Raw genomic sequence first — 23,909 nt, 5'->3', positions numbered from 1 at the left:
TAAGATATCTTGGGATTGGGACTTAAGTCTAAACATAAAATTTGTGTTTATATATGCCTTACAACTATAGGCTGAAAGTAATTTTATACAATGTTTTCACTGTGCCTCCGTTTTAACTGTAAGCTGTTACTAAGGACAAGTATGGAATTTTAAACTTGTGCAAAATATGCAGAACTCAATAATTTCAGATTTGGTATGTTTCAGACTGAGGATGGTCAAACTGTGGTATAAAGTAGGTATATCCCTTCTCCCTTATTAATAAGAATTTGGGTCATTTTGAATTGGTTCATGGCAAAAAGTCCTTAACTAATAAACTACATTCATTATTCAATATGCATCATCACAGGATAAAGTGAGATCACAGGCTTTAGATATCTATGACAATTTCTTTTATAGTTCTCATACATAACTGCTTCCTTCCAGTCCTCCTTTGGACCTTCATACCATTCACACGAAGAAATTTTCCATTCTTGACTTTGTCTCAGTTGTCAAAAATGTTTTCTAAATATTTCCAAAAGCAGTCCCATGATTCTTCAAAATTCAGACGCCATATGAATTCATTACCTACCTTTACAAACATCCTATTACTCTAATTCTTCATGCAAACTATTCAATCCAAAAATAAACTAGCCCCTTTCTCAACCTCTATATTCCAAGACCTACAAACTCAAATTCTACCAACTTTATATGTGTTTGTTTTCTTGCTGCTTTTTTCAGACACATATTCTTGCTTTGGCTACCGAAACAATTTTCCTTTGGGTCTTCCTACTTCTATTTCTCCACATTCAGCCAATGACATAAAGTGAAGCAATTATTCTTCACAGGTCTGATCATATTTTTAAGCTCAAAAGTATTAAATACCTTTAAAACACTTACTAAACAAAATTCAATACCTCTTCTTCCACTTAAATTTAGACTGTTTATATCTTTCAATTCCTATTTCCATCTCAACCTTTAGCTCCTGCCCTACTTAGAACTTTCCATGGCTCAAAGCTTTATTTAGTTTCCCCTAAAACCAGAAGATGCATCTCCCTTGGTTTTATTTTCAAAAATCCAACTAGTCATTAGATGTCTAGTTCAAGGTTTTCTCCTTTTCAAATTATTCCCTGGGTTTATACCATTTAATGTATCTTGCCTTGTAACAATTATGGACATAAGTTATCAACCTTATATCCTTTATAATTTTTTATTTTTAGTTACAGATGATTTTAATTTTACAGTTAATCTACTATTCTTATGTACTACTATCAAAACTTTGGATAAGCTCTTTCAAATGAAAAGCCGAATGCAGCCTGTTAAGACAATCTCTTTGGGAAAAAAATGCTTTAAAAACAAACTGGTTTTTAGCTGGGCGTGGTAGCTTATGCCTATAATCCCTGCACTCTGAGAAGCTGAGGAAAAAGGACCCTAAGTTTCAGCTCAGCCTGCCCAACTTAGTGAATGAACAAAACCCTGTGCAAAAATAAATAAATAAAATAAAAATGGCTGGGAATTTAGCTCTGGAGTCAATACCCAGCACCACAAATAAGATAAAATTAAATTAAAAATTAGATTAAATCTTAAAATTACAGTTTAATATTACATGCCATTTTTATATTAGAGATTAAGAAATGCCTGATAGGTTTAATAGCAAAGAAAAAGTCATACCTTTATTGCTGCTTTTTCATTGGGGAAAGTAGCAAAAGCTGTATGTTTCTGAAACAGTTAAGACACAAATTACTTCCAATATAATTTCAGTTTCTCATAAAAAAAAAAAAAATTCTGACCAGTGGAGTAATTTGACACATTAATAAAATTACAGGAAAAGGTAGAAAATTGAGACTTTAACCAATTATTAATTTCAGTTCAGTGGTTTTGAACCTTTTCTTGTGTCAGAATTAAGACTAAAGCTATGTGGCCTTTTCATATAAAGGTGTACAAACGCAAACACAACATATTTTATATGTACAAGAAGTTCAACAGGCCAGAAGTTAAAAGGTCCCAGTATATACAAAAGATCATTATTAAACATCCAAAAATATAAAATATCCCACATGTAGAACATGATAAAATATCTTAAACTTTATGCAGTCCAATACTAAATAAAAAATGTTCGTCAATAGAGAAATCATTCCTTCAGAGCTATGTATGTTTCAGACTTTATTTATTTGGACTTTATTTTTCTAATACATTTCAATAGGAATAGTCTATTTTTAAACTAAATCTTTGAAAGTTTTAAAACCAAAAAAAAAAGAGAAAAAAGTAAATGAGTCAACACATTACATGTAAATTCGTGTAAATGTTGATAAAGGTTTGAATAAATATATCCCAAATTTTAATTCTGTCTAATCTGATCCAAGATGACCTCTAATCTGATCCAAGATAACCTGAGTATACTTAAAATGAACCAAAAATAATATCTGTATTTGTATTTATCGGCATACGTGGCAATTAAACCAGAAGTGGTCTTTTGGTTAGCTTAACGATTTACAACCTAGGCTGAAGGTAATCGAAGCTAAAGTCTTGATCCTTCACACACCATTTGCAGAAACATCGCCGACAATATTTTAATGACGAGAAAACCATCAAACACTTCCGTAATAAAAAAAAATAGAGTATAAATTCTCTGCGAAAATTTTTCAATGGTATTGAAATGTTCCCTAACGGATTTCGTCCGGAGCTGTTTATAAAACAGAAAAAGAAGTCTCTTAGCCAAAAATTCACGTCATATTTTTTTCTATTCAGTTTACTCTTAACTATTGACTACTACTGTTCCCTCTTTGGTGAATGTTTTGAACAAGCTTCCAAGAATTTTTAAAAATTCTTTGTTACATATTTGCATAGGTACTGTGGAACTAATCGAAATACTCCCAAATCCAAGCGTCTCCTTCGGTGGATGGATCTAAAACGGGAGGCCAACAAGCTATTTGCCATTCTCCAGCTTTGCCTTTCTCCTTCCGCCTCTTTCGGCAGCGCTTCGCTCTGCACGCACGGTTATTGGACGTAAAAGAGGAAGGACCGAGTAGCTCCCAGCACAAGGGCGCCCCTTCCCTCCTCCCATCGCCTCCCTGACTCCCAGGCTCCCCAGGGCCTCCCGGAGACCCCGCAGGCGCGCGCCCTTACCAGTCGCCCCTTGTCTGACAGGACGCGCACGGACTGCGCCCCGAAATATTTCAGCAAGTCCTCTTTCTCCTCTGCACTCAGCTCGGCCGGCAGATGTCTGACTAGAAGGGTTCGGTCCCCGCGGGGCGGGGAAAGTGAAGTGGTGTTCGGGCATCCTCTGGACAGCGGCAGGGCCTGCTCGGGGCCCGCCATCTTCTTTGGAGACGCAGCAGGGGAAAAGAACGGGAAGGGGCCGGGTATAATCTGCGGGAACCCTAGGCTGACCTGAAGGACTCAAATGTATTTGCACTTCTCGCGCTACGAATTCTGGGAACAAGGAAATACCGCGAGAGAAAGTCCCACCGCGAGAAGCCGCCCTTGCTGGGCGTTGCCTTCGCGGGGATTCCACGGACTGAAGGATGAGGTGCCTCGGCAGGATGATTAAGATTCCAGGTAGCTGGCGAAAATATTAAAAACAAAAGTTAGCCCAGGGAGAGACTACGATTAAAACAAAAGTTGTGTAAGTGGAACAAGGACCCTTAGCCGCGTGAAGGAAAGGCACTAGGCCCGATTCAGGGACTCACTACTGCGCACGCGTGTGCTCACTTCTCGTAGTCGCTCTCCGGCACTTAATCCCCCCCTGGCGGAAGTGAGTAAGCCTGACTGACGGGTGGGAAGGAGCTGTGGAAATGAGGCAGGTCCGTACAGTGTTGTCTTGGTAAAACCCAAAGATCGACTTATGTGATGACACACGCCTGTAATCCCAGCATTCTTGAAAGGCTGAGGCAGGAGAATCGAAAATTCGAGCTTGGGCTGAGCAACTCAGCGAGACCTTTTCTCAAAATTAAATACTAAAGGGCTGGGGATTTAGCACAGTGGCACCGCGAATGCCTTGGAAGCTCAGGGTCTTGAGTTCGATCCCTGGTGCCAAATAAATAAAACTACGAAAAAAAAATGCTACTGAGTGTGTGGAAGTAGGAGGGAAATCAGTTCTCTTTAGTCAGCTCTGCAGGGAAGAAAACTCAGTGTAAGTAAAAAATAGACGTCGTTTTTATTCCTTTAATCAGCAGACAACAGCTCGATAGATTCCTGCCAAATTATGTCACAGAAGTGACAGCCTGTAGAAGAGAATTCCATACACACCGCACTCACACAAGCAGAATTTGTGTTATAGGCACTCTTCCTGTTTTACAGTTGACGATGTGCAAAGAAATTCAGTCACATAACTATTACATGGAAGACGTAGAATTTGAGACCTGGTATTCTGACTTAAGGGCTATCTTCTGTTCCACTGTTTTACTTAGATTCTGAATATATTGAGGCAAAGATAAGGTCAAGAGGGTCAGAAATTTAAAATTTATGCGTTAGTCTAGGTACAACAGAGATGCAGTTGTTGCAGTTCTGTGAACCAGAGTGCCTCTTAGTAATATTTATTTACTATTTGGATAGTTACGACAAACGTAGCATTGACCGGTACCTCAAAGTTCTGCTCTTATGGAGCATTGGTTGGGGAGGAACACTGCAAAATGGACAACCAGAGACAGGTCATTTGACTCTTCCATGTTTGTAAGGGATTTTGATTATCTGAAAAATAATTGGACACCGGCATTGTTTTAATAGTTGCATGTGTTGGAAGGAGATTGACTAAATTTTAGGTGTGAATATTTCTGTTGGATTTCAATGTGAAAAATAAAGAAGCAGGAAAACAAGTTAGTTGTGTTATTGTAGAAGCCCAGGTGAAACAGAAAGGACAAAAACACTGCCTGAAGTAGTTTGATAAAAATAGATATGAAGAGGAGGAGCTGGAACTAAGATATTTTTGGAAGTAGAGTCTGAAGATGGCAATAATCAAGGCTAAATTTTGGGTTTTTGGCTTGAGCCCCAAGCTTTACACCATTTTTATAGTTGATGCCATCCATTGAGCAAAAAACAGATTATAGCATAGCTGGTTAGGGATTGTTGTGAGTGTTTGATGTATTAAGTTTAATATATTCATCCCTTTTTCAAGTAGTTAAATTTATAAGTATGGCATTCTGAGGAAAGGTCAACACTGGGTAATACACACACATACACACACACACACACACACACACACACACACACACACACACCCCTACCTACCCCTAGTGTATATAGCCAGTGAATAAATGATACATTAGAGAGAAAGAAGGGAACCCATTATTGATATGTGCATAATGTTGAGAAATTGAGATACAGAGGAAAAGCAATTTCTGCTCTCAGTTCTTAGATTTTAATGCTAAAGATATGCTAAAACATAAATGAGTCCTGCTTTTGAAAAAATAAAATAGACACAGAATAGTGAGGTAAACTGAACTGGAGGAAGCATGTTATTTTAAACACTATCCTTTACAGACTTTTACCTGCATTCTTTGAAGGCTTATTTGGAGATTCTAGTACGGGAGCATAGTTGCTTATACATCCCTGATATTGGATCTGTGAGAGAGGAATAATATACTTCCTAACAAGCCAAGTGGGCTCTGGTGATCACTGGAATGAAAGATACCACATCCAGATCACTTGGCATCCTCAGTTTCCCTTATGTTTAAAAAAAATGCTCAACATTTTCAGTTATTGTATATATTTCTCTTCAATTGAACAAAAGTATGAAGGGGTTCACTTTTATATTCACCACTGCTTCCTGTGGTTAAGAATTGCTACAAGAACCATCAAGTAGAATTTAATATCCTTATCTGTTGTAATTGGAGTATCACAACTGAATTAGGTAGGATTATTTTACCCTTCCTTAATATCTTTTATTGCATTTATCCTTAATCTTTCTTGTGACAGTATCTCAGATGTTATAAATTGCTGGCCACTTTTAATTACTAACAGCCCAAGTTACTTTGAAAAGTCAACTTTATTTTTTTCTCATTGAGTTTATTGATAAATTTTAGGTATACAGTACAGTTACATTCATTATTGGGATCTTGTACCTTTACATGACAGGTCTTGGTTCTCATTTTTTCCCCTTGTCTCTGCCCTCCCTTCACCCCCTTCTCTCCTCCCCATTTACAAACACTTTATTTCCATTTTTTCATTTTCTCATGTTTTCTTCTTTTCCCTTATTACCTTTCCCCTACCCTTCCCACTTTCCCTACACCTTTAGCCCTTTTCTTCCTATTTCACATTGTCAATTATCTCATTAGGATCTTATGTAGTATTAATAGTTTTTCACACCCGAGAAACTATTCGGTATTTACACATGTGTGACTTATTTATTTCACTTAGGAGTATATCCTCGATATTGAAGTGTCAACTTTAAAGTTCCTTAAGTTCTCACCTCTTACTTTTCTCTCAGGTATTACTTAGAGATTGCAGGAAGAAATATGTTCTTTCACCTGTTCTCTTATTTCAGTGAAAGTAGATATGGCCTTCATTAGAAAAACCTCTCTTCATTACCTTCTTTTGTTCTAGCCCAGATGTTCACAAACTTAGTCCATATTTCCCCTGTTAGCTTAGATTTTTTTTCATAAGTACTCTTCTTGCTATCTCATTTTCTGTGCTACTATGATTTCTGAGAAGCCCCCTTTTTTATTCTGTTTGCTTGATTGCCTTTTTTTGCATTACTAAGAATTGAACCAGAATTTTCACACTGAAATACATCCCCAACCCTTTTTATTTTATTATTTTTTTTAATGTTGAGATGGGGTCTTGCTAAGTTTCCCAAGTAGGGCTCAAACTGTGAATTTTCTTCCTCAGCCTCCCAAAATGATAGGATTGTATGCATGAGCTACAATACCAGGCTCAAGTCTTTGTTCTTTATGACAGGAACTGCTAAAGTCTTATAAAGATATGATATTCTCAGAGGGGATTTAACAGGATCTAATATTGAAATTGAGAAACATCTCTAGCTGGTAGTTCATGTAGTATATGATAGTAAATATTGCTATATTCCCCTAAAATTTTTTAAATACTCAATAGTACCTGAGGGAGATGACTGAGACATTTAGGACACCTTAGCACAAAGTATGAGTCAAACTTTTTTGTCTGATTTTCTTTGTTGCAGGTTAGAAGGAGGGAAAACTAGTGCAAATGGGGAATTTCTTACTTCATTGACCCACTGATGATTCTTTTAAAACATTTTTATTAGTACATTTGTAATACATAATCATTACATTCATTAGAAATACTTGGTATATGTACATAACACATCTTTTTTTTCACCCCTTCCCCTTTTCTTCTGTCCCCCTCTCTCCATGTTGATCACTTACCCTTTTGCAAAAGATGTATCTCCCTCTTTCCTATTATCTTTTATTTCTCTTCATAATTTATATTTTGAGTTTCTCAAAATGCAAGAGAAATGACATGAAGTTTAAGCTGTGAATCTGATTTATTTTAGTTAACATTATGGTCTCAAGTTACCTCTATTTTCCTACAAATGAAGTTTATTTATTTATTTTTTTTAATTTATTTTTTTTTTTATTTTTTGAGACAGAGTCTCAATATGTAGTTGAGACTGACCTGGAACTCACTATGTAGCACAGGCTGGTCTTGAACTCACAGCGATCTTCCTGCCTCAGCCTGCCCAGTGCTGGGATTACAGGCGTGAGCCACCACACCCGGCCTGAAGTTTATTTATGCTTTATGGCAGAATACTACCCTTTATTCATTAATCTGTGGATGTATATACAGACTGCTTCTTGCTGGGTCTTATGGTTGTGGTTTCTGCTAAGTAGTGGTTTTCTTAGGTTCAGAATCATCTTTATCAGGTCCCTTTCTGTTGCTGAGCACTTTTTCATGAAGGAGTAGTTTATTTTGCTTAAATATTCTTTTTGTTTGTATTCTTAGCCTTCTTCATATGGTTATGTGCCTATTTAGACATTTCTATTATATCTTTCTTTCTACTCACAAGTATTTATTCATTAATTCATTCATTTCACATGAACTAAAAAAAACTGCTGAAGCTTTATTTTTGGAAGGGCTTGGAGAACTACAAAGGAGAAGAGAGTTGGTTACTAAATGTTAAAACATGTAAAATAGTGTTACAAGAAAGTAAAATACATTCTATTGGCGATTAGGGATAACATGATCATTGATATGTATGACAATTTTAAGATGCCTGGCTAAAGATTTCTGTACAATAACAATCTATCTCAAAAGAAATGACTTAGATTTCTTATTCAGTCTCTATACAAACTTGATTTAGACTTCCCTTCTCATCTCCCTTGCATTGTAAATATTGGGATTATGGGTCACAGGAAGAAGTAGGATTTTTTAGTTGAATTTTTAAAACATTCCTCATGAATATAAACTTAACTCAATATTTTAAATATATAATCTTTTATGTATAAAAATAAAGATTTAAAATTAATCATGATTTCTATTCAAAATTATCACAGATAATAAACATCAATATTCTGTTTCTTTTTGATAGATAACTATACAAAAATACTTATTTTAAAAAACAAGTAAACACAAGTATAATCTGCATGAATTTTTGACTATTGCAGGAGTAATTAGCCTCATATTGAAATATTTATATCAGCTATTTGGGCATGTAATTCATAGAAGATACGGAAATAGCACGATAAAAATATTCATGGTGTAAAATATTTCCTTGACTCCATTTATATAAATGAGAAATTTGTGAGGTTTTCATACGCAGTTTTTTAAATGTGCAATATAGATGGCTATTTACTTCTAAACTTACACATTTAAATATTTATTAATTAATCAAAATATTGAAACAACCATCCAGAGAAAACGATTCAGGCAATGAATTGTTCTCATGTAAATAGTTCTTTCTATAGGATAAATAAAGCTAAATTACCTCCTCATAAATTGTAGGCAGACACTGAAGCATCATAAAACAACTCACTAGGGAAAACATCTTATGGATATAAGCAGGTAATTTTCCAGAAGAGAATTCTGGATGACCCATTGATATATAAAATAATCAACCTCCCTAGTAGTAAGCAGAATGACAATTCTCACACACAGAGTTTATTAGTGTTCATCTATTAGGCTGCGACTTAGTTACTTTTCTTTCCTTGCTAAGGCAAAATCCCCGATACCCACAGTTAAAGGGGGAGAGATTTATTTGGCTCACAGTTTGTAGAGGTCTCAGTCCATAATCCGCTCCAGAGCAGGGTGGCATGCCAGACAAGCATTGCAAAGAAGAAACAGTTCATGGCAGGCAGAAAGTAGTAAAGCAGGCAAGAAGGCATTGGCAGCTGCTTTCTGCCCCTTTTATACTGTGTCTAGGCTACCAGAATTAGGGTGAGCTAAACCAATCAATGGATGATTTAGTAATCACACTCTTATTCCCAGCATCACACACTCTTGATTCAGCCCCCTCCAAAGAGGCCCCACCTATGACCTCATGAGGCTTTGGGGGAACATCTGGACACATAACAGACTGAAAAGAATTTTATATAGCCAAAGAAATCTTAAAATGGTATATATGTGGTGGTACATTTTTGTCATAAGCTTTCAGACAAGTAAATCTTAGTATTTATTCAATGAAATTCTTTTAGGTTCACCAGTAAAAGCATCTATGTGTAACTATTTTACTGAATGATTGAATTATTTGGACCTAGTGGAACTACCAAAAATAAATAAATGCATACATACAAACATAAATGGCCCTTTACAGCTTCAAATATGCTTTATTGGATCTCCCTTTTCTGCCATATCCCTTAGCTTTGCTATTCATTTTATTTTTAAACAATCAACTAGTTAGAATTAACCTTTAGCTTACTTTCAAATATTAACATCACTTTTAGGATTGTATCCTTCTCTAAGACCCAGGAACCTCTACCTGGGCAGGTTCCATAGCCTTCTTTTCCTATTCCATAATCTTCATCTCTTCTTGCTTCAGCATTCTCCTAGGAAATGAGGAAATTATCTCTGGGTTGTTGATGGCAGCTAAAAACACAGTCCTTTGGGTAGCCCTGAAAAATCAATGCCAAATGGTTTAATCATATCAGTAATATATTTTTGGATGACCGCGTATGATTCTTCTTTAATTCCTATTCCTACCCTCTTAGGATCATTAATTGTACCAAATAAACCTGTTGGATAGGGCCCTATTATGTAGAATGAGTCTTCCCCTCTTCCGTACTTTGCCGAATTACTTTCCAAGTAAATGGCTTGACTTTACTTTCTAAAAGAGCATGGAATTGCTTTCCAAGAGAGCTCAATTTTTCAGTACTAGTTTACAAGCAGGCTAACCAAATGACAGTTTGCCCCTCACCTACCTTTGTAAATTGCTCTGCTTTCTTATTCATTCCCAAGCCTGGCATGTTCCCACTTCATGGCAAAACCGAAGTTTCAGAATTTCACTTTAATAAATCAGATATATTACAAGCCACAGTGGTGGTAAACTGTTTTAAAGAAACCTTATTTTGTTAACCTCAGTGACAACAGTAAAAAACTATTCTCCGAAGTTGTAAAGTATCAGAAACTTTATTTTTGAAAGCCATTTCGTGAGATGGGAACATATCCCCATTTGCCTGGGGAGCTTAACAGTGTGGACCTTTTGACACAAGAAGCAGCCTCAATTTCTTAACCAGCCAATGCTTCAGAGACTCGTGTTTTTAAAAGGAAGTTTCCACATTCATCTTAATTTCATAGTTCCCAAGAAAACAGGACTCTGAACCTACTTCTCAGTCTAGAGCTGATGCCATTAGGCACTTGTAAGCTAGTACTGAAAATCTGAGCTCTCTTGGAAAGCAATTCCAAGCTGTTTTAGAAAGTAAAGCCATTTACTTGGAAAGTAATTCACAGCCTTGTTTTGCTTTTAGCTTTTCAAAGAGCTATTTTTTAAAATTTTATTTAAGCCTTACCCTGTTAACAAGCCATTAAGAACACTGACTTTTCCTTTCTTTGTTTTGGTGAAATACCCTATTATTACAAATTAATAAACCTAATTGTAAGATTGTGAATATGTGATAATCTCCAAATACTGAAATGTGCTGTACATGACACCTTCTTGGTGGTAGTTTTCTGGATCTGCATCTTAATGTGGCCTTTGCTTTGGTAACTTATATATCTTCATTTGAGGCAGTTTTCTTTCTTTGTGCATTTCTTTTCTTCTTTTTTTTTGGTACTGGCGATCAAACTCGGGTCCTTGCACTTGTGAGGCTTAGTCTGAGGCAGGGTGGATTGCAGTCAGTCATTTTAGAGAAGAAAAACAACAATGGTGCATACAAGGTAGCAAAGGCAACAAAGAGAACTTTACCACATCTTTCCACCTCTATCCCATTCATACTACCAGGGATTAGGGCCATGCTAAACCACTCACTCACATGTAGTGGTTTAATAATCACATGTCCTTAATCTCAGCATCACACATTCCAGATTCAACTATCTGCCCGATTGAGGCTTTGGGGGAACATCCAGATCCAAACCCTAACAGCTTTATAAGTATTCTTTTGTCTTTCTTGCTGCAATAGGAATGGGGTTACAAATAAAAAGTAGAAACCCTCCTAATGGCTTTTGTTTTTGCCATCCTAACATTCTGTTTCAAGATACTCATGTGCCTCACATATATTTCATCTTTATTCAGATTTTTTTATTGTCATGGGTGACTTCCATACCTACTCTGTAAATAGTCCATTTTTTCACCTACCCATCACTAATCACTTATTCTGCCTTGTTTTTTTCTTGGACTTATAAAAATTATATATTAATATATATGTTAATACACAGGCCTCTGCATGTTTATGATAATAAAATCCATGAAGTTAGAGTCTTTGTCATTTTTGCTACTTTATCCATAGGCCAGAAATAGTATCTGGCACATTGTACATGCTCAATAAATATTTGATGAATTTACAGAGATGAAAATATGAGTAAGTAAAGTTTTCCAATTATATATTTGTCTTGCTTGTATTTATCATACTTTCCATTTAGAAGTAGCTAAAAGCAGAGATTTGCAAATCAAGCGAAGGGGTTTACATTCTTGCTGTGTGATGTAAAGGAAGTTATTTAGCCTCTCGGCCTCAATTTTAAAATCTGTAAGTTGAAGATAATGTATCTACCACTGTGTTAGCTAGCTTTCTAATTGTTTGGATAAAATACCCAATATTTGAAACTTAAAGGAAAAGTTTATTTTGGTACCGGGAATCAAACTCAGATCCTTGTGCTTACGAGGCAGGCGCTGGAACCACTGAGCTAAATCCCCAGCCTAGGAAAAGTTTACTTTGATTCAAGGTTTTAATTTGTGTTCCTCTGTCTGTAAGACAGAAATAGTATGGCAGAAGAAAAATGCTCTGCCTATGACAACTAGGAAGCAGGGAGAAAAGGGAGGAGCCGGGGATAAGTATATACTTTTGTAGGTCATGCCCCCATTGTCCCACCTCCAACCAGGTCTCACCTCCTAACAACGCATCATTAGGGGATTAATTCACTTATGACTATAGCACCCTTATGATTCAAAAGCCCCACCTCTGAATACTTGGAACTTTGGGGGAACATTCCAGATATAAACTATATAAATTGCATAAGCTTGTAATAGACATTACACCAATTAATACGGCAGGAAGTCAATAATAAGATATAGTTGTTGGGTTTTTAAATATTTAATTGCCAATTATTTGAATAATATCTTTATTACTCATTAGAATTTTAGTAAGAATATTAAAAATTTCCCTTAATTGTATCTCCAAATCTCAGATCATAACAGAAACCATAAAGATTTGTTGAATGTAAAAATTCATTTTCCCATGTTGAGTAGTTACCAGCCATTGTCACTAGATGGTAGCCTTGTCCAGGAAATGCAGATTGTCCCTGGTGTAACTGCCTGTAAACTGAGGGTTTCCAGGAAAGGGAAATGTAATTTATTAACTTTTTAGACCTGTAGGATGAAAGAAAGGTGACATGATCATAAAAGAACATCGCTTGTATTTTATACTCTTCATTCTATTATGTATCATACCCCCCTGACTGGCTCACTTTTTTGCAGTAGTGTTTTTTAGCATTTCTGCTTACCTCTTGTTACTGTTTTAGTACCTTTTACAAAAAAGTATATGAAGAATTTGTTATGTATTTGTTTTTTAATTCTTTTAATTTAAAATTTTTTACCTGTTTATTCCAAATTATATATTGATTGTGGCTGAAACATAAATTACCCTTTAATATAACTCCACACACACTCTCCATTACCTAGCAAAAAATATTTGCCTTTTTCTTCTAATTTTCAGTCTGTTGATGTGAAGCATATTTTACTTTTTTATTCTGAATATATTATCTTGGGAAAACAAATTATTAGGCTCAATGAGTTTATTCATGACCAACCTCACCTTTGTTTAGCAAAATTATTTTTAAAAAGCTATTAGTATAAAATAATGCATTGAGTATCCTGCAAATTAGATAACAAAGGGTCATTCTAAAAAAATTGAAATTAATTTTATAAGTACCAATTAGTATTGGGTTTTGAGGGTTTTTTTAAAAGTCCCATAATGTCTTAGCATAACATGCTAATTATATATTTACATGTATGTGTAAATTAAGATGAGGAAGAACTTTTTATTATAATTTAAAATCCATTTCCATTAAATCTCAAAAAAATTTATAGAGATTCCTTACAAACAGAGCTACTGTATGAGAGATCCAGCAATATTCCAATATGGGATAATATATCCAAAGGAAGTGAAATCAGTATGTTGACATGACATCTGCATTGTCATGCTTATTGTAGCACTGTTCATAATAGCCAAGAAATTGAAACAACCTATGTGTCTGTCAAATTATGAATGGATAAGGCAATGCAATATATAAATACCCAATGAAATTGCTCTTCAGTCATAACAATAATAAAACCTTATCATTTGTGACAGAATAGATATCATTGGAGATTTTATAGTAATAAAAGCCTGGCACATAAAGAGTACCACCTGATCTTATGTGTGGAATCTAAAAAGAATTTGATCTTGTAGATACTGAGAATAAAATAGCTTCCAGGGGAGTGAGAGAGATCAGGAAAGGTTGATCAGTGGGCAGCAAGTAATAGGAACAAGAAGTTCTGGTTTACTACTCCCCACGTAGTAGTATAACCATAATTACTGCATATTTTAAAGAGCTAAAAAAAGGATTTTTTATTTTTTCATCATAAATGATAAATGTTTGAGGAATATGTTTAACTTGATTTATACATTACACTATATATACAGATGTTAAAGTGCCATCTGGTAGCCCCCACAAATATGTGTGATTTTCACATTTTTATATATCAGTTATCAATTTAAAAAATTAGAAATTTAAAAAATTAATATGGCTTATAGGATTCCAACTTTTCCTAACAGTATAAATCTATTTAGTTGTATCTTCCATGGTATTATATCATTGGGTCTACCTTGGTTTCATGCTTCTTTAAATAATTATCTTAATTCCTAATATAATTTAAACACTTATTTTGAAAAAAACAATCTCCAGTTCAAGTATCATTGATTTAGCTATAAATGCTTATATGTTCTACAAGTTTATGTGGATTGCCAGTGCCACATTAGTTTCCTCATGATTCTTCTTCCCTATCCTCTACTTTTAGTTGAATGTGACCAGTGCTTCAAATAGGTATAAGGGTTCATTCCTTAAAATTCTCCCCCTCCTCTAACCTGAGCATTTAACAAGACTATATTCAAGACTTGGGTAAAAATAAAAGATGGCTTCAAAATATTTTTTAGAAAAGTTACGACTCAAAAGTATGTATAAATATTCTTATAATCTAGGTTTTAAAAAGGTACTTCATTAGGCACTTCTCTGTTTAATTTCTGGTTACAGAGGTCAGTTCTTATTTAAATTTTTAAAAGGAATACTTTGATACAGTACCATCCTACATCAATAATACTAGATTCAGTTTTGGTTTGAAATTTACTTTGTCTGCAAATAAGATTGCTACCCCTGTTTTTTTCTGGGTTCCTGTCACATGGAGAATTGTTTTCTATCTTTTCACTTTCAGTCTATGGGCTTGTTTTTGCACTAGGTGTGTTTCTTGTATACAACATATTGTTAGATTTTGCTTCTTATTCCATTTTGCCAGTCTATTTCTCTTGATTGGTGAGTTGAGGCCATTGACATTGCTGATTATAACTGATATGTACTGACTTATTATTGACATGTTATTGGCCTTTTGTTGACTCTTTTTACTTTTTCACCTTCTCCTTTTAATTTCTTGCCTTGCCTATTTGATTTGCTCTGTTGGGCCTCATGGTGTTGTTGCTTTCATTGTCTTTTTTATAAATTGAATTTTGGGAAACTTTAATGGTGCTGCCAACTTTGGAAAAAGTCATCCCAATTTACTGTATTGAGTTGGCATTGTACAGAAATGGACAACCATATTGGTCTAGAAATGTTAATTTATTTTTATTTTTATTTTTTATTTTTTTTCCATGTGTACAAGGGTAACACATCGTACTAAATATGTAAGGTTATATCTGTGGGTTTGATTACAGAAAGTAATATTCTCTAAATAATGAAAAAAAGAATAAGATAAGACTATAAGAGCAAGAAGCAATTTAAATATGTTCAGGGACCATTTTCATCTCCAGAATTAAGGATTATTTTAATGTTACATCATTGCCTTTTCTCTTTTACTTTCCTTTTTAGTTTTATTTTAAGATTCCCTATTTTTAATGTTCATACAGAGATTTCTTTAACTGAAATACCAAATAGTTTCTTTGGTGTGAAAAACTATAATAGTACACAGGATGCTAATGAGATAATTAATAATGTGAAATAGGAAGTAAAGGGCTAAAGGTGTAGAGAAAGTGGGAAGGGTGGGGGAAAGGTAATAAGGGAGAGGAAAAATATATGAGAAACTGAAAAAATGGAAATAAAGTGTTTGTAAATGGGGAGGGGAAGAGGGGGTAAAGGGAGGGCAGGGACAAGGGGAAAAAATGAGAATCAAGATCTATTATGTAAAGGTACAGAATCCCAATGATGAATGTAATTGTATTGTATACCTAGATTGTACCAATAAAATCAATAAAAAGAAAAAAAAAAGGAATACTTTGAAGAAGTTTCATTTCTTAGATGCTCAGTTTTCACTTTAAATTGTTATTTTTCTTCTGAGCAGCCCTTCTGTTCAGATGGCTGACAGTTGAAAAGTAAATTCTTTTTGGGAAAACTTTAGCTCCTGTTAATGAGTGTATATGCCTTTAGGAAATACGTACCAGTGAATCCAACAAGTTATACCCCAGCAGAAATAGTGTAGAATAATGCCATGTGAGGACATTGCAGTTGAACAGCCCAGGCTGGGCTCTAATATCTCCATTTCTGCTTTTGTGGTCTATCTGTCTGCTAAAGGTCAATTTGTTTTTCCTCCTTGCATTTAATATCTTTTTCTATTTCTTGTAACTATTGGAATAAAATAGGCAAAAATAAATTTCAGAGACATTGCCTTAATGCAAATTTAACTAAGATCCATTTTTTTTGTTTTCTCAATTCCAGGCTGCCTTGGAACTCAGTGGTCCTCTTGCCTCAGCCTCTTGAGTGCTGGGATTATAGGTATGTACCACTATGATTGGCTAAGATTCATTTTAGGAAACAACATCAATGTACTTCTTCTCATAGTAAAGAAAGCATTTACAATGATGCTAATAGACAACTCTTCACCTTTTGTTTTAAAAGTAGGATCTTTATTTTACTTTTAAAGTAATTTCTACTTCCCGAAAAAAAATGGCAGTGTGAGTTTCCGGGTTTTTTCTACTTATATTTATAAAGATTTTATAAATTTTAACTACATTTAAAAAGTTTCAGGAAATATTATCTAGATTTTTATTAGTTTATAAAGTTGAAGAACAGTTATATCAAGATGAAAAAGAGTATCTTATACTCTTCTGGATAATCTTTATAGTATACCTAACCAATAGAAGGCTGTAGTTTAGTCAATATTTGCTAAGTAAATGATTTTGAACAGAACACTTATTCAGCAGTGCCACAATTATCAACAATTAAGAAAACTAGTACCTTATTTCCTGCAAAATAAAGCTTAGCAAAAAATAAATAATTTGCAGATGTCTCTAACATTCAAAAAAGTTATTGAGAAAATTGTGCAATAAATCTTATCCCATGTACAGTGAAAATAATTGTCTTTCTACAATACTGTTTCTCAACCATGACATGTAGATTGGGTTAACCTTCCCTACTTTAGAATTACATTAATTTTGTCTTTGAAGTAGCCGTGATCTAGCCTCTGAGCTTATTCCAGGAGTGAGCTGGAGAGCTAATCCAAACAAATCTCACTTCAGACTTTGGCTGTTAAAAAAAGCCAAAGCAGATGGTTTCCTCAGCACTGGATTTGAAATAACAATGAATGTTTTGGAAGTAGCAAGGCATTTTGCTGAAATAGGGAGGTGGTCTACTATCAGGTACTCCAAAGGGAAGAGAGCCTGGAAATTTATCTTAGAAAAGTTTTGTTTCAGTTCTTCTGGTGTCATGGTGCCAAAGTGCATGTCTGCAGCACCCTACTGGTAGCCCCCACGGAAGAAGCCTTTTGTGGCTTCTACTGGCTTCAGGCTGCTTAGGAAGGAATCTAGGACACCCTGAGTCATGCAGTGGTGCTTCTATGCCTTCTCTGATTTGGGTGACAAACAGTGGAGGAATGAGACCACCCAAGCTGGCAAGTGGAAGACAATAAGGCACAGACTTTATTGACCTGGGTGTAGGTCAGCTGGGGCTAAAGGCCCATCAGTGACAAAGAAAAAGCAGGAGGCTTTATAGGAGATTGGGAGAAGAGTCTGGCATATATGGCACATACAGAAATTGGAGCAAATATTTGTGTTTGGGGCCCATGCAGCTGTTAAGGAAGGTATATGGATGTTATCAGAGAGTCACTGCTACAGTTGCCGCCATTTTAATATTTTGTCTGAGGCATTTGAGGAAGAGTCCCTGCTGATTTCCATGTGGCTGTGTTGAGATGGTAAAGCTGTTCCTTGGAAACTTGCCCTTGGAGGCCACAAAGAAAGAGATTCACTATTCGAGAAGTATGGGAAAGTGCTGAAATGTGACATTAAGAACTATGGCTTCATGCACATAGAAGACAAGAGAGCAGTGGAGTATACCATCTGTAACCTGCACCACTGCAAGTTGCACAGGGTGAACATCAGTGTGGAAGCCAGCAAGAACAAAAACAAAATTTTAATCTAATTACACATGGACAACGTCATTCCTACTTGTACCAACCAACCAAGAGCTTTGGGCCAAGCTTGAGGAGTATGATCCAGTCATTGAATGTGACATCATGAAAGATAATGTCTTTGTACACATGGAGTGGACAGAGGATTCACTGGAGGCCTTGATAACACTCAGTTTTGAGGGAAATGAATGCACATGCAGTCCACCAGTCAGCTCAGGACTGCACCAGGATGGGAGAGCAGAGCAGGTGTGGGAAAGAGAGGCACTGGTCCAAAGAGTGTCCAGTGGCTGGTTCAGGCCATGTGGCAGACTTGACTGAGCAATATAATGAGCAGTGGGTAGGCCTTACACCATGAGCTATGGGGATTCCTTGTACTTTAACAATGCTAAGGGAATGCTTCATGCCTGCTGCAGACTCTACTGTGATGCCCAGTCCTATGTGGCAGTGGCAGCCTTAGCTGCTTCTGCATATGATTACAGAGAGTAGAACCTGTCCCATTTGCCACAAGTCCAGAGCACAGCTATGGCCAGTCACTTCACCTCCAACTCTCTTGATCTCTACAGTAGATACCAGTTGCTGATCTTAGGAGCTGCTGCTGCCACAGCTACCCCTGTTACTGCAGATTCCACTTCATATTACGGGAGGGATTCATGGCCCCTGTGCAGGCTCAGACCCCCTTGTTGGAGAGCACTATGGTTACAGGAATGACAGTTGTCTCAAGTTTCTGTAGCTGTGCAGAAGCTTGTCCCTGTACACATGTCCCTGTATGACATGACCCAGTATGAGTGGGAGCAGTATGCAGATTGAGCTTTATACTCAACTCTTTAAAGCTTGAGGTGGGATGTGCATGGGCTGAAATTCTGAGCTGCAGTTGTGCATGAGAATATACCTTTCATTGGCATCCCACCTCTGGGATATTTTCAGCTCTGTGCATTCAGTCCCTCAGGAACTGTGGACCTTAATTTTCCTTCAGTTCAGACCTCCATTCCTTTCCTCTCTCATGTCCATCATCCTATTTTTGCTGTTGTTTAATACTTCTGTAGCTTCCCATTCATGTTCTGTTTTCCCAGTAAGCTTCATTGCAGGCAGATGCTGTCTCCTCACTGCCTCCTGCCTCCAGTGAATGTTAGATTTGTGAATGACTTTGGTGAGAGTCACTGCTCTGGGGTTTCTTTTGGTCCAAAGATTAGACCTGGGGTTGAATCACTGTTTTCTTTTTCTGTGAAATAAATTGCAGGATATAATTTTTAAAAAAGGAAGAAAAGTTTTGCTTCAGTCCTAGAGATAGAATTACACTTACTTTTTTGTAACATTGAACTTTGTTGAGTTACAAACTAATTTATTTAATTATCAATATGTGACTTCTTTTACTTTATTAAATGTTATGAATATTTCTGAAAAATAAACCTGTTACGTGGTTTTTCATGAAAACAGCAGAAATACAAACTTGAAGGAAACAAGCGAGTTAGGTCCATTGTCATCAGCCAGTCAGTCAGCACATGTTTGTTTATTTGTTTTCTCATTGAGTTTATTGGTACATTTTAGGTATGCAGTACAGTTACATTCATCATTGGCATCTTGTACCTTTACATGACAGGTGTTGGCTCTCATTTTTTCCCCATACTCCTGCCCTCCTTTCACTTCCTCCTCCTTCCCTATTTACAAAAACTTTATTTCCATTTTTTCATTTTCTCATTTTTTCTTTGCTTTATTTTCTTTCCCCTACCCTTCCCACTTCCCCTACACCTTTAGCCCTTTTCTTCATATTTATTAAACCCATCAGACAGGGACTCAAGGAGGTGAGCCATATTTTCCTTTTTTATGCTTTGTTCCCAATTGTTAAAATAATGTCTGGCTCATTGTAAGTGCAATATCTATTTAACAAAGGACTAAAATAGAATCATTACACCTTGGTAAGAAAAAGGTAAGATAATACTGCCTAAAATATGTGATATTAATAAAAGTAGATTAAAATATCAACCTACAGATAAGCATAAGTGAGAAGGGAAAAGTTTATCTTATTTTCTTTTGATTATATTAGTTTGTGATCATCATTCTAATCCTTATCTGCAAATGTAAATAATTAAAATATCAAAGAATAAGAATTTAATAATATATGTAAAATACTCATAAGTGTTCAAGGAATTTTGGATAGTATTATTGTAAGAGTGAATTATCAACTTGCCTTAATAATGCTTGGTTATTACTGTGTTGTCATACTTTTAAAGTTGTTCCAAAAGCTAAATTGTATAGTTAAATTTGACAATAAGCATATGCAGTCAATTTTTTTCCATTAAGTTTATTGGTACATTTTAGGTGTACAGTACAGTTACATTCATCGTTAGATCTTGTACTTTTACATGATGTATCTTGGTTCTTATTTTTTACCCATTCCCCTCCCCTACCTTCACCACCTCTACCCTTCTCTATTTAGAAGACTTTGTTTCCATATTTTTCAATTTCTCATATTTTTTCTTTTCCCTTCTTTCCTTTACCTACCCACCCCACTTCCCCTACTCCTTTCCACTTACTGTTTCACAATATCAATTATACATTTTGATCATTATTTACACTATTAATTTTTCACACCAGAGAAACTATTCAGTATTTACACATGTGTTCTATTTATTTCACTTAAGAGTGTGGCCTCCGTGTGCATCCACTTAGCTATAAATATCTCTAGTTTCTCATATATGGCTGAGTAGTTCTCCATTTTATATTTTAAAAATATGCATCTTTAGTTTCCAGAAGATAGGCAGTTGGGCTGTTTCCAAGTCTTAGCTACTACAAACTGTGCCACTATAAACATATATGTGCATATATAACTGTGGTATGATTCTTTTAATTCTTTTTGGAATATACTCAACAGAGGAATAGGTGGGTCAAATGGGACTTCTACTCCTAGTTCCTTGAGGTATCGCCACATTGATTTCCACAGTGGTTGGACCAGTCTGCACTCCCACCAACAATGAAGAAAGATTCTTATCTCCCTACAACCCCGCCAGCATTTGTTATTGGTTGATTTTTTGATAGCATCCATTCTTTCTGGGATGAAGTAGAATCTCAGTGTTTTCATCTGCATTCTCTTGAATGAACAGTGATGTTGAACATTTTTTCACATGTTTATTTTCTGGTTTTACTACTTTGAGAAACATCTGTTCATTTCAGATGCCCATTTTTTAATTGAGTCTTTATATTTGGGGGGGATCTGATTTTTTTTTTAGTTCTTTATGTGTTCTAGATAGTAGTAGAACTTTGAGAAAGAGCTGGGTTGTCTCTTTGCTCTGTTTTTGGGTTCTCTTGCAGTGCTGAAACTTTAATAAGATGAGATGCCAGTTGTTGATTCTTTGTGCAAGTTCCCATGCTACTGAGGATTTGTTCATAGTCTTATCCTATGCCAGTGACTTCAAGAGTTCTACTTATCTTCAGTATGTAAGTATAGTGTTTCTGTTTTGATATTTGTATCTTCAATCCACTTGAATTTTAGTTTAGTACATGGTGAAAGATAAGGGACTAGTTTTAATCTTTGGCAAGTTGAAATGCAGTTTTTCCAACACCATTTATAAGAGAGGCTATCTTTCCTGCAGTGAGCATGGTTGGCTCCTTTGTCAAAGATAAGGTAGCTGAGTATGTCTGGAGTCGTTTCTGCATCTTCTATGCTATTCTCATGGTCCTTGAGTCTGTTACTTTGCCAGTACCATGCTCTTATTGTCACAGCGGCTTTGTATTATAGTTTTAAGTTGGGGATTGTGATACGTCTGCCATGTCTCTGTTGCCTAAAATTGCTTTTGTATTCTAGGTCTCTTCTTGTTCCAAATGAATATTTGCATTATTTCCTCCAGTTTTGTGAAATATACTGTTGGAATTTCAATCGGGATTGCATTGAATCTGTATAGAAGTTTTGGAAGTATAGCCATTTTCACTATGTTAGTTCTTCCTACCCAGGAACAGGGGATGTCTTTCCATTTTCTTCTACCTCTTCAATCTCTTTTTTTCAGATTGCTGTAGTTCTTAATGTAGAGGTCTTTTGCTTCCTTCATTACACTGATTTCCTAGATATTTCATTTTTTGGATGCTATCGTGAAAGCAATTGTTTCCCTAATTCCTCTTTCGGTGAGTCTGTTATTTGTGTACAAGAAAGCTTTTGTTTTTTGAGTGTTGACTTTGTGTTCAACTACTCTATTGAATCTGTCAATCAAGTCTAGAAGTCTTTTGGTGGTGTTTTCTGGGTCTTCTATATAGAGTATCATATCATCTGCAAATAATGACAGTTAACTTCTTCATTTCCTATATTTATTCCTTTTATTTCTTTCTCTTGTCTAATTACTGTGGCTAATGTTTCCAAAACTATATTGGACAGGAGTGGTGATAGTGGACATCCTTGTCTTCTTCCTGATTTTAACATGAAGGTTTTCAGTTTTCAGCCATTTAGTATGATGTTGGCTTTTGGTTTTTCTTAGATGGCTTTTATCAGATTGTGATATAGGCCATATATTCCAGTTTTCTGCTGAATTTTTTTTATCATGAATGGGTATTGAATTTTGTTGAATGCTTTTTCTGCATCTATTGAGATTATCATATGGTTTTTGTTTTTGGCTCTGTTAATACAGTGTATTACATTTATTTATTTACGTATGTTGAACCATCCTTGCATCCCTGGGATAAATCTGACTTGGTCATATTGTATGATCTTCTTTATGATCCTCTGTATTTTGTTTGCCAGTCTCTTATTGAGGATTTTTGCATCTATGTTCATTAGGAAGATTGGGCTGTAGTTCTCTTTTTTGGTTGGTTCTTTCCCTGGTTTTGGAATCAAAGTAACACTTGCTTCCAGGGATGAATTTAAAAGTATTGCTTCCCTTTCAATATCATTGAAAAGTTTAATTAGTAGTGGCAATAGTATTTCTCTAAATGTCTTATGGAATTTATCATTGAAAGCATCAGAACTTGGGCTTTTCTTTGTTGGTAAATTTTTAATTACATTTTCAATTTTCACTGATTGTATTTGGGGTGTTTAGAATTTTTACATTTTCTTTTTTCAACTTTGGTCATTCATATTTATCTAGAAACTGTACATTTCTTCTGTGTTTTCCATTTTCTTAGAGTTTAGGTTCTCAAAGTAGGTATAAATGATCCTCTGGATTTTTGCTGAATCTCTTGTGACGTCACCTTTTTGTACCTAATTGCATGGATTTGAGCCCTTTCTTTCCTTTTTTTTTTGATAAGAGTGTCTGAAGGTTTAGTCATTTTATTCTTTAAAAAAACCAACTCCTCAATTCGTTGATTTTTTTGGATCATTCTCTTGGTCTCCATTGCATTGATTTCTGCTCTGATCTTTATAATTTCCTCCTTGTGTGAGCTCTAGGTTTGTCTTGCTGTTTTTCTAGGAGCTTATGATTCAACATTAGGTTGTTTATTTAAGCTTGCTCTGTGTTCCTCATGTGGGCATTCACTGATGTCCCTCACTACAGTTGTATTAGTGCTTATTTGTTTTTTCATGTCCATTAATATTTGTTTTGTATAGTTGGGGACATTACTATTTGGTGCACATATATTTATAAGATTGTCATCTCTTCCCCTTGGATTACTTTGATTATAAGGATGTAGTGACCTTCTTTGTCTCTCTTAATTAGTCTTGGTTTGAAATCTACTTTGTCTGCAAATAAGATAGCTACACCTCTTTTTTTTTTTTTTTTTTTTTTTTTTCAGGCTCCTGTTGCATGGAAAATTG

General features: G+C 35.5%; 2 protein-coding genes and 1 pseudogene across 3 annotated transcripts in view; 2 read left to right on the top strand and 1 right to left on the bottom strand.

Annotated features, from left to right (window-relative positions):
- Positions 1-3,314, bottom strand: part of Rnpc3 (RNA binding region (RNP1, RRM) containing 3) — a 24,128-nt gene extending 20,814 nt beyond the window's left edge. For both annotated transcript variants that reach the window (XM_033758348.1, XM_010639096.3), the window contains exons 1-2: positions 3,103-3,314; positions 1,648-1,695 (exon numbers count right to left, since the gene is read on the bottom strand). In XM_033758348.1, the coding sequence (XP_033614239.1) occupies positions 1,648-1,695; positions 3,103-3,294 (240 nt within the window). In that variant the 5' untranslated portion in view covers positions 3,295-3,314. The remainder of the gene's footprint in view (positions 1-1,647; positions 1,696-3,102) is intronic.
- A 197-nt stretch (positions 3,315-3,511) lies between these two features.
- Positions 3,512-19,006, top strand: LOC104872775 (annotated as a pseudogene).
- Col11a1 (collagen type XI alpha 1 chain) overlaps positions 16,486-23,909 on the top strand; it is a 531,458-nt gene continuing 524,034 nt past the window's right edge. Inside the window, exon 1 of the mRNA XM_033758344.1 lies at positions 16,486-16,548. The gene's annotated coding sequence lies outside the window, so the exon portion shown is untranslated. The remainder of the gene's footprint in view (positions 16,549-23,909) is intronic.

Source organism: Fukomys damarensis, unplaced genomic scaffold (genome assembly GCF_012274545.1).
Source record: "Fukomys damarensis isolate Sample0158 unplaced genomic scaffold, DMR_v1.0_HiC HiC_scaffold_33, whole genome shotgun sequence".
Lineage (NCBI taxonomy): Eukaryota > Metazoa > Chordata > Mammalia > Rodentia > Bathyergidae > Fukomys > Fukomys damarensis.
The sequence above is the reverse complement of the archived record's forward strand: the minus strand, read 5'-3'. Positions and strand labels throughout refer to the sequence as shown.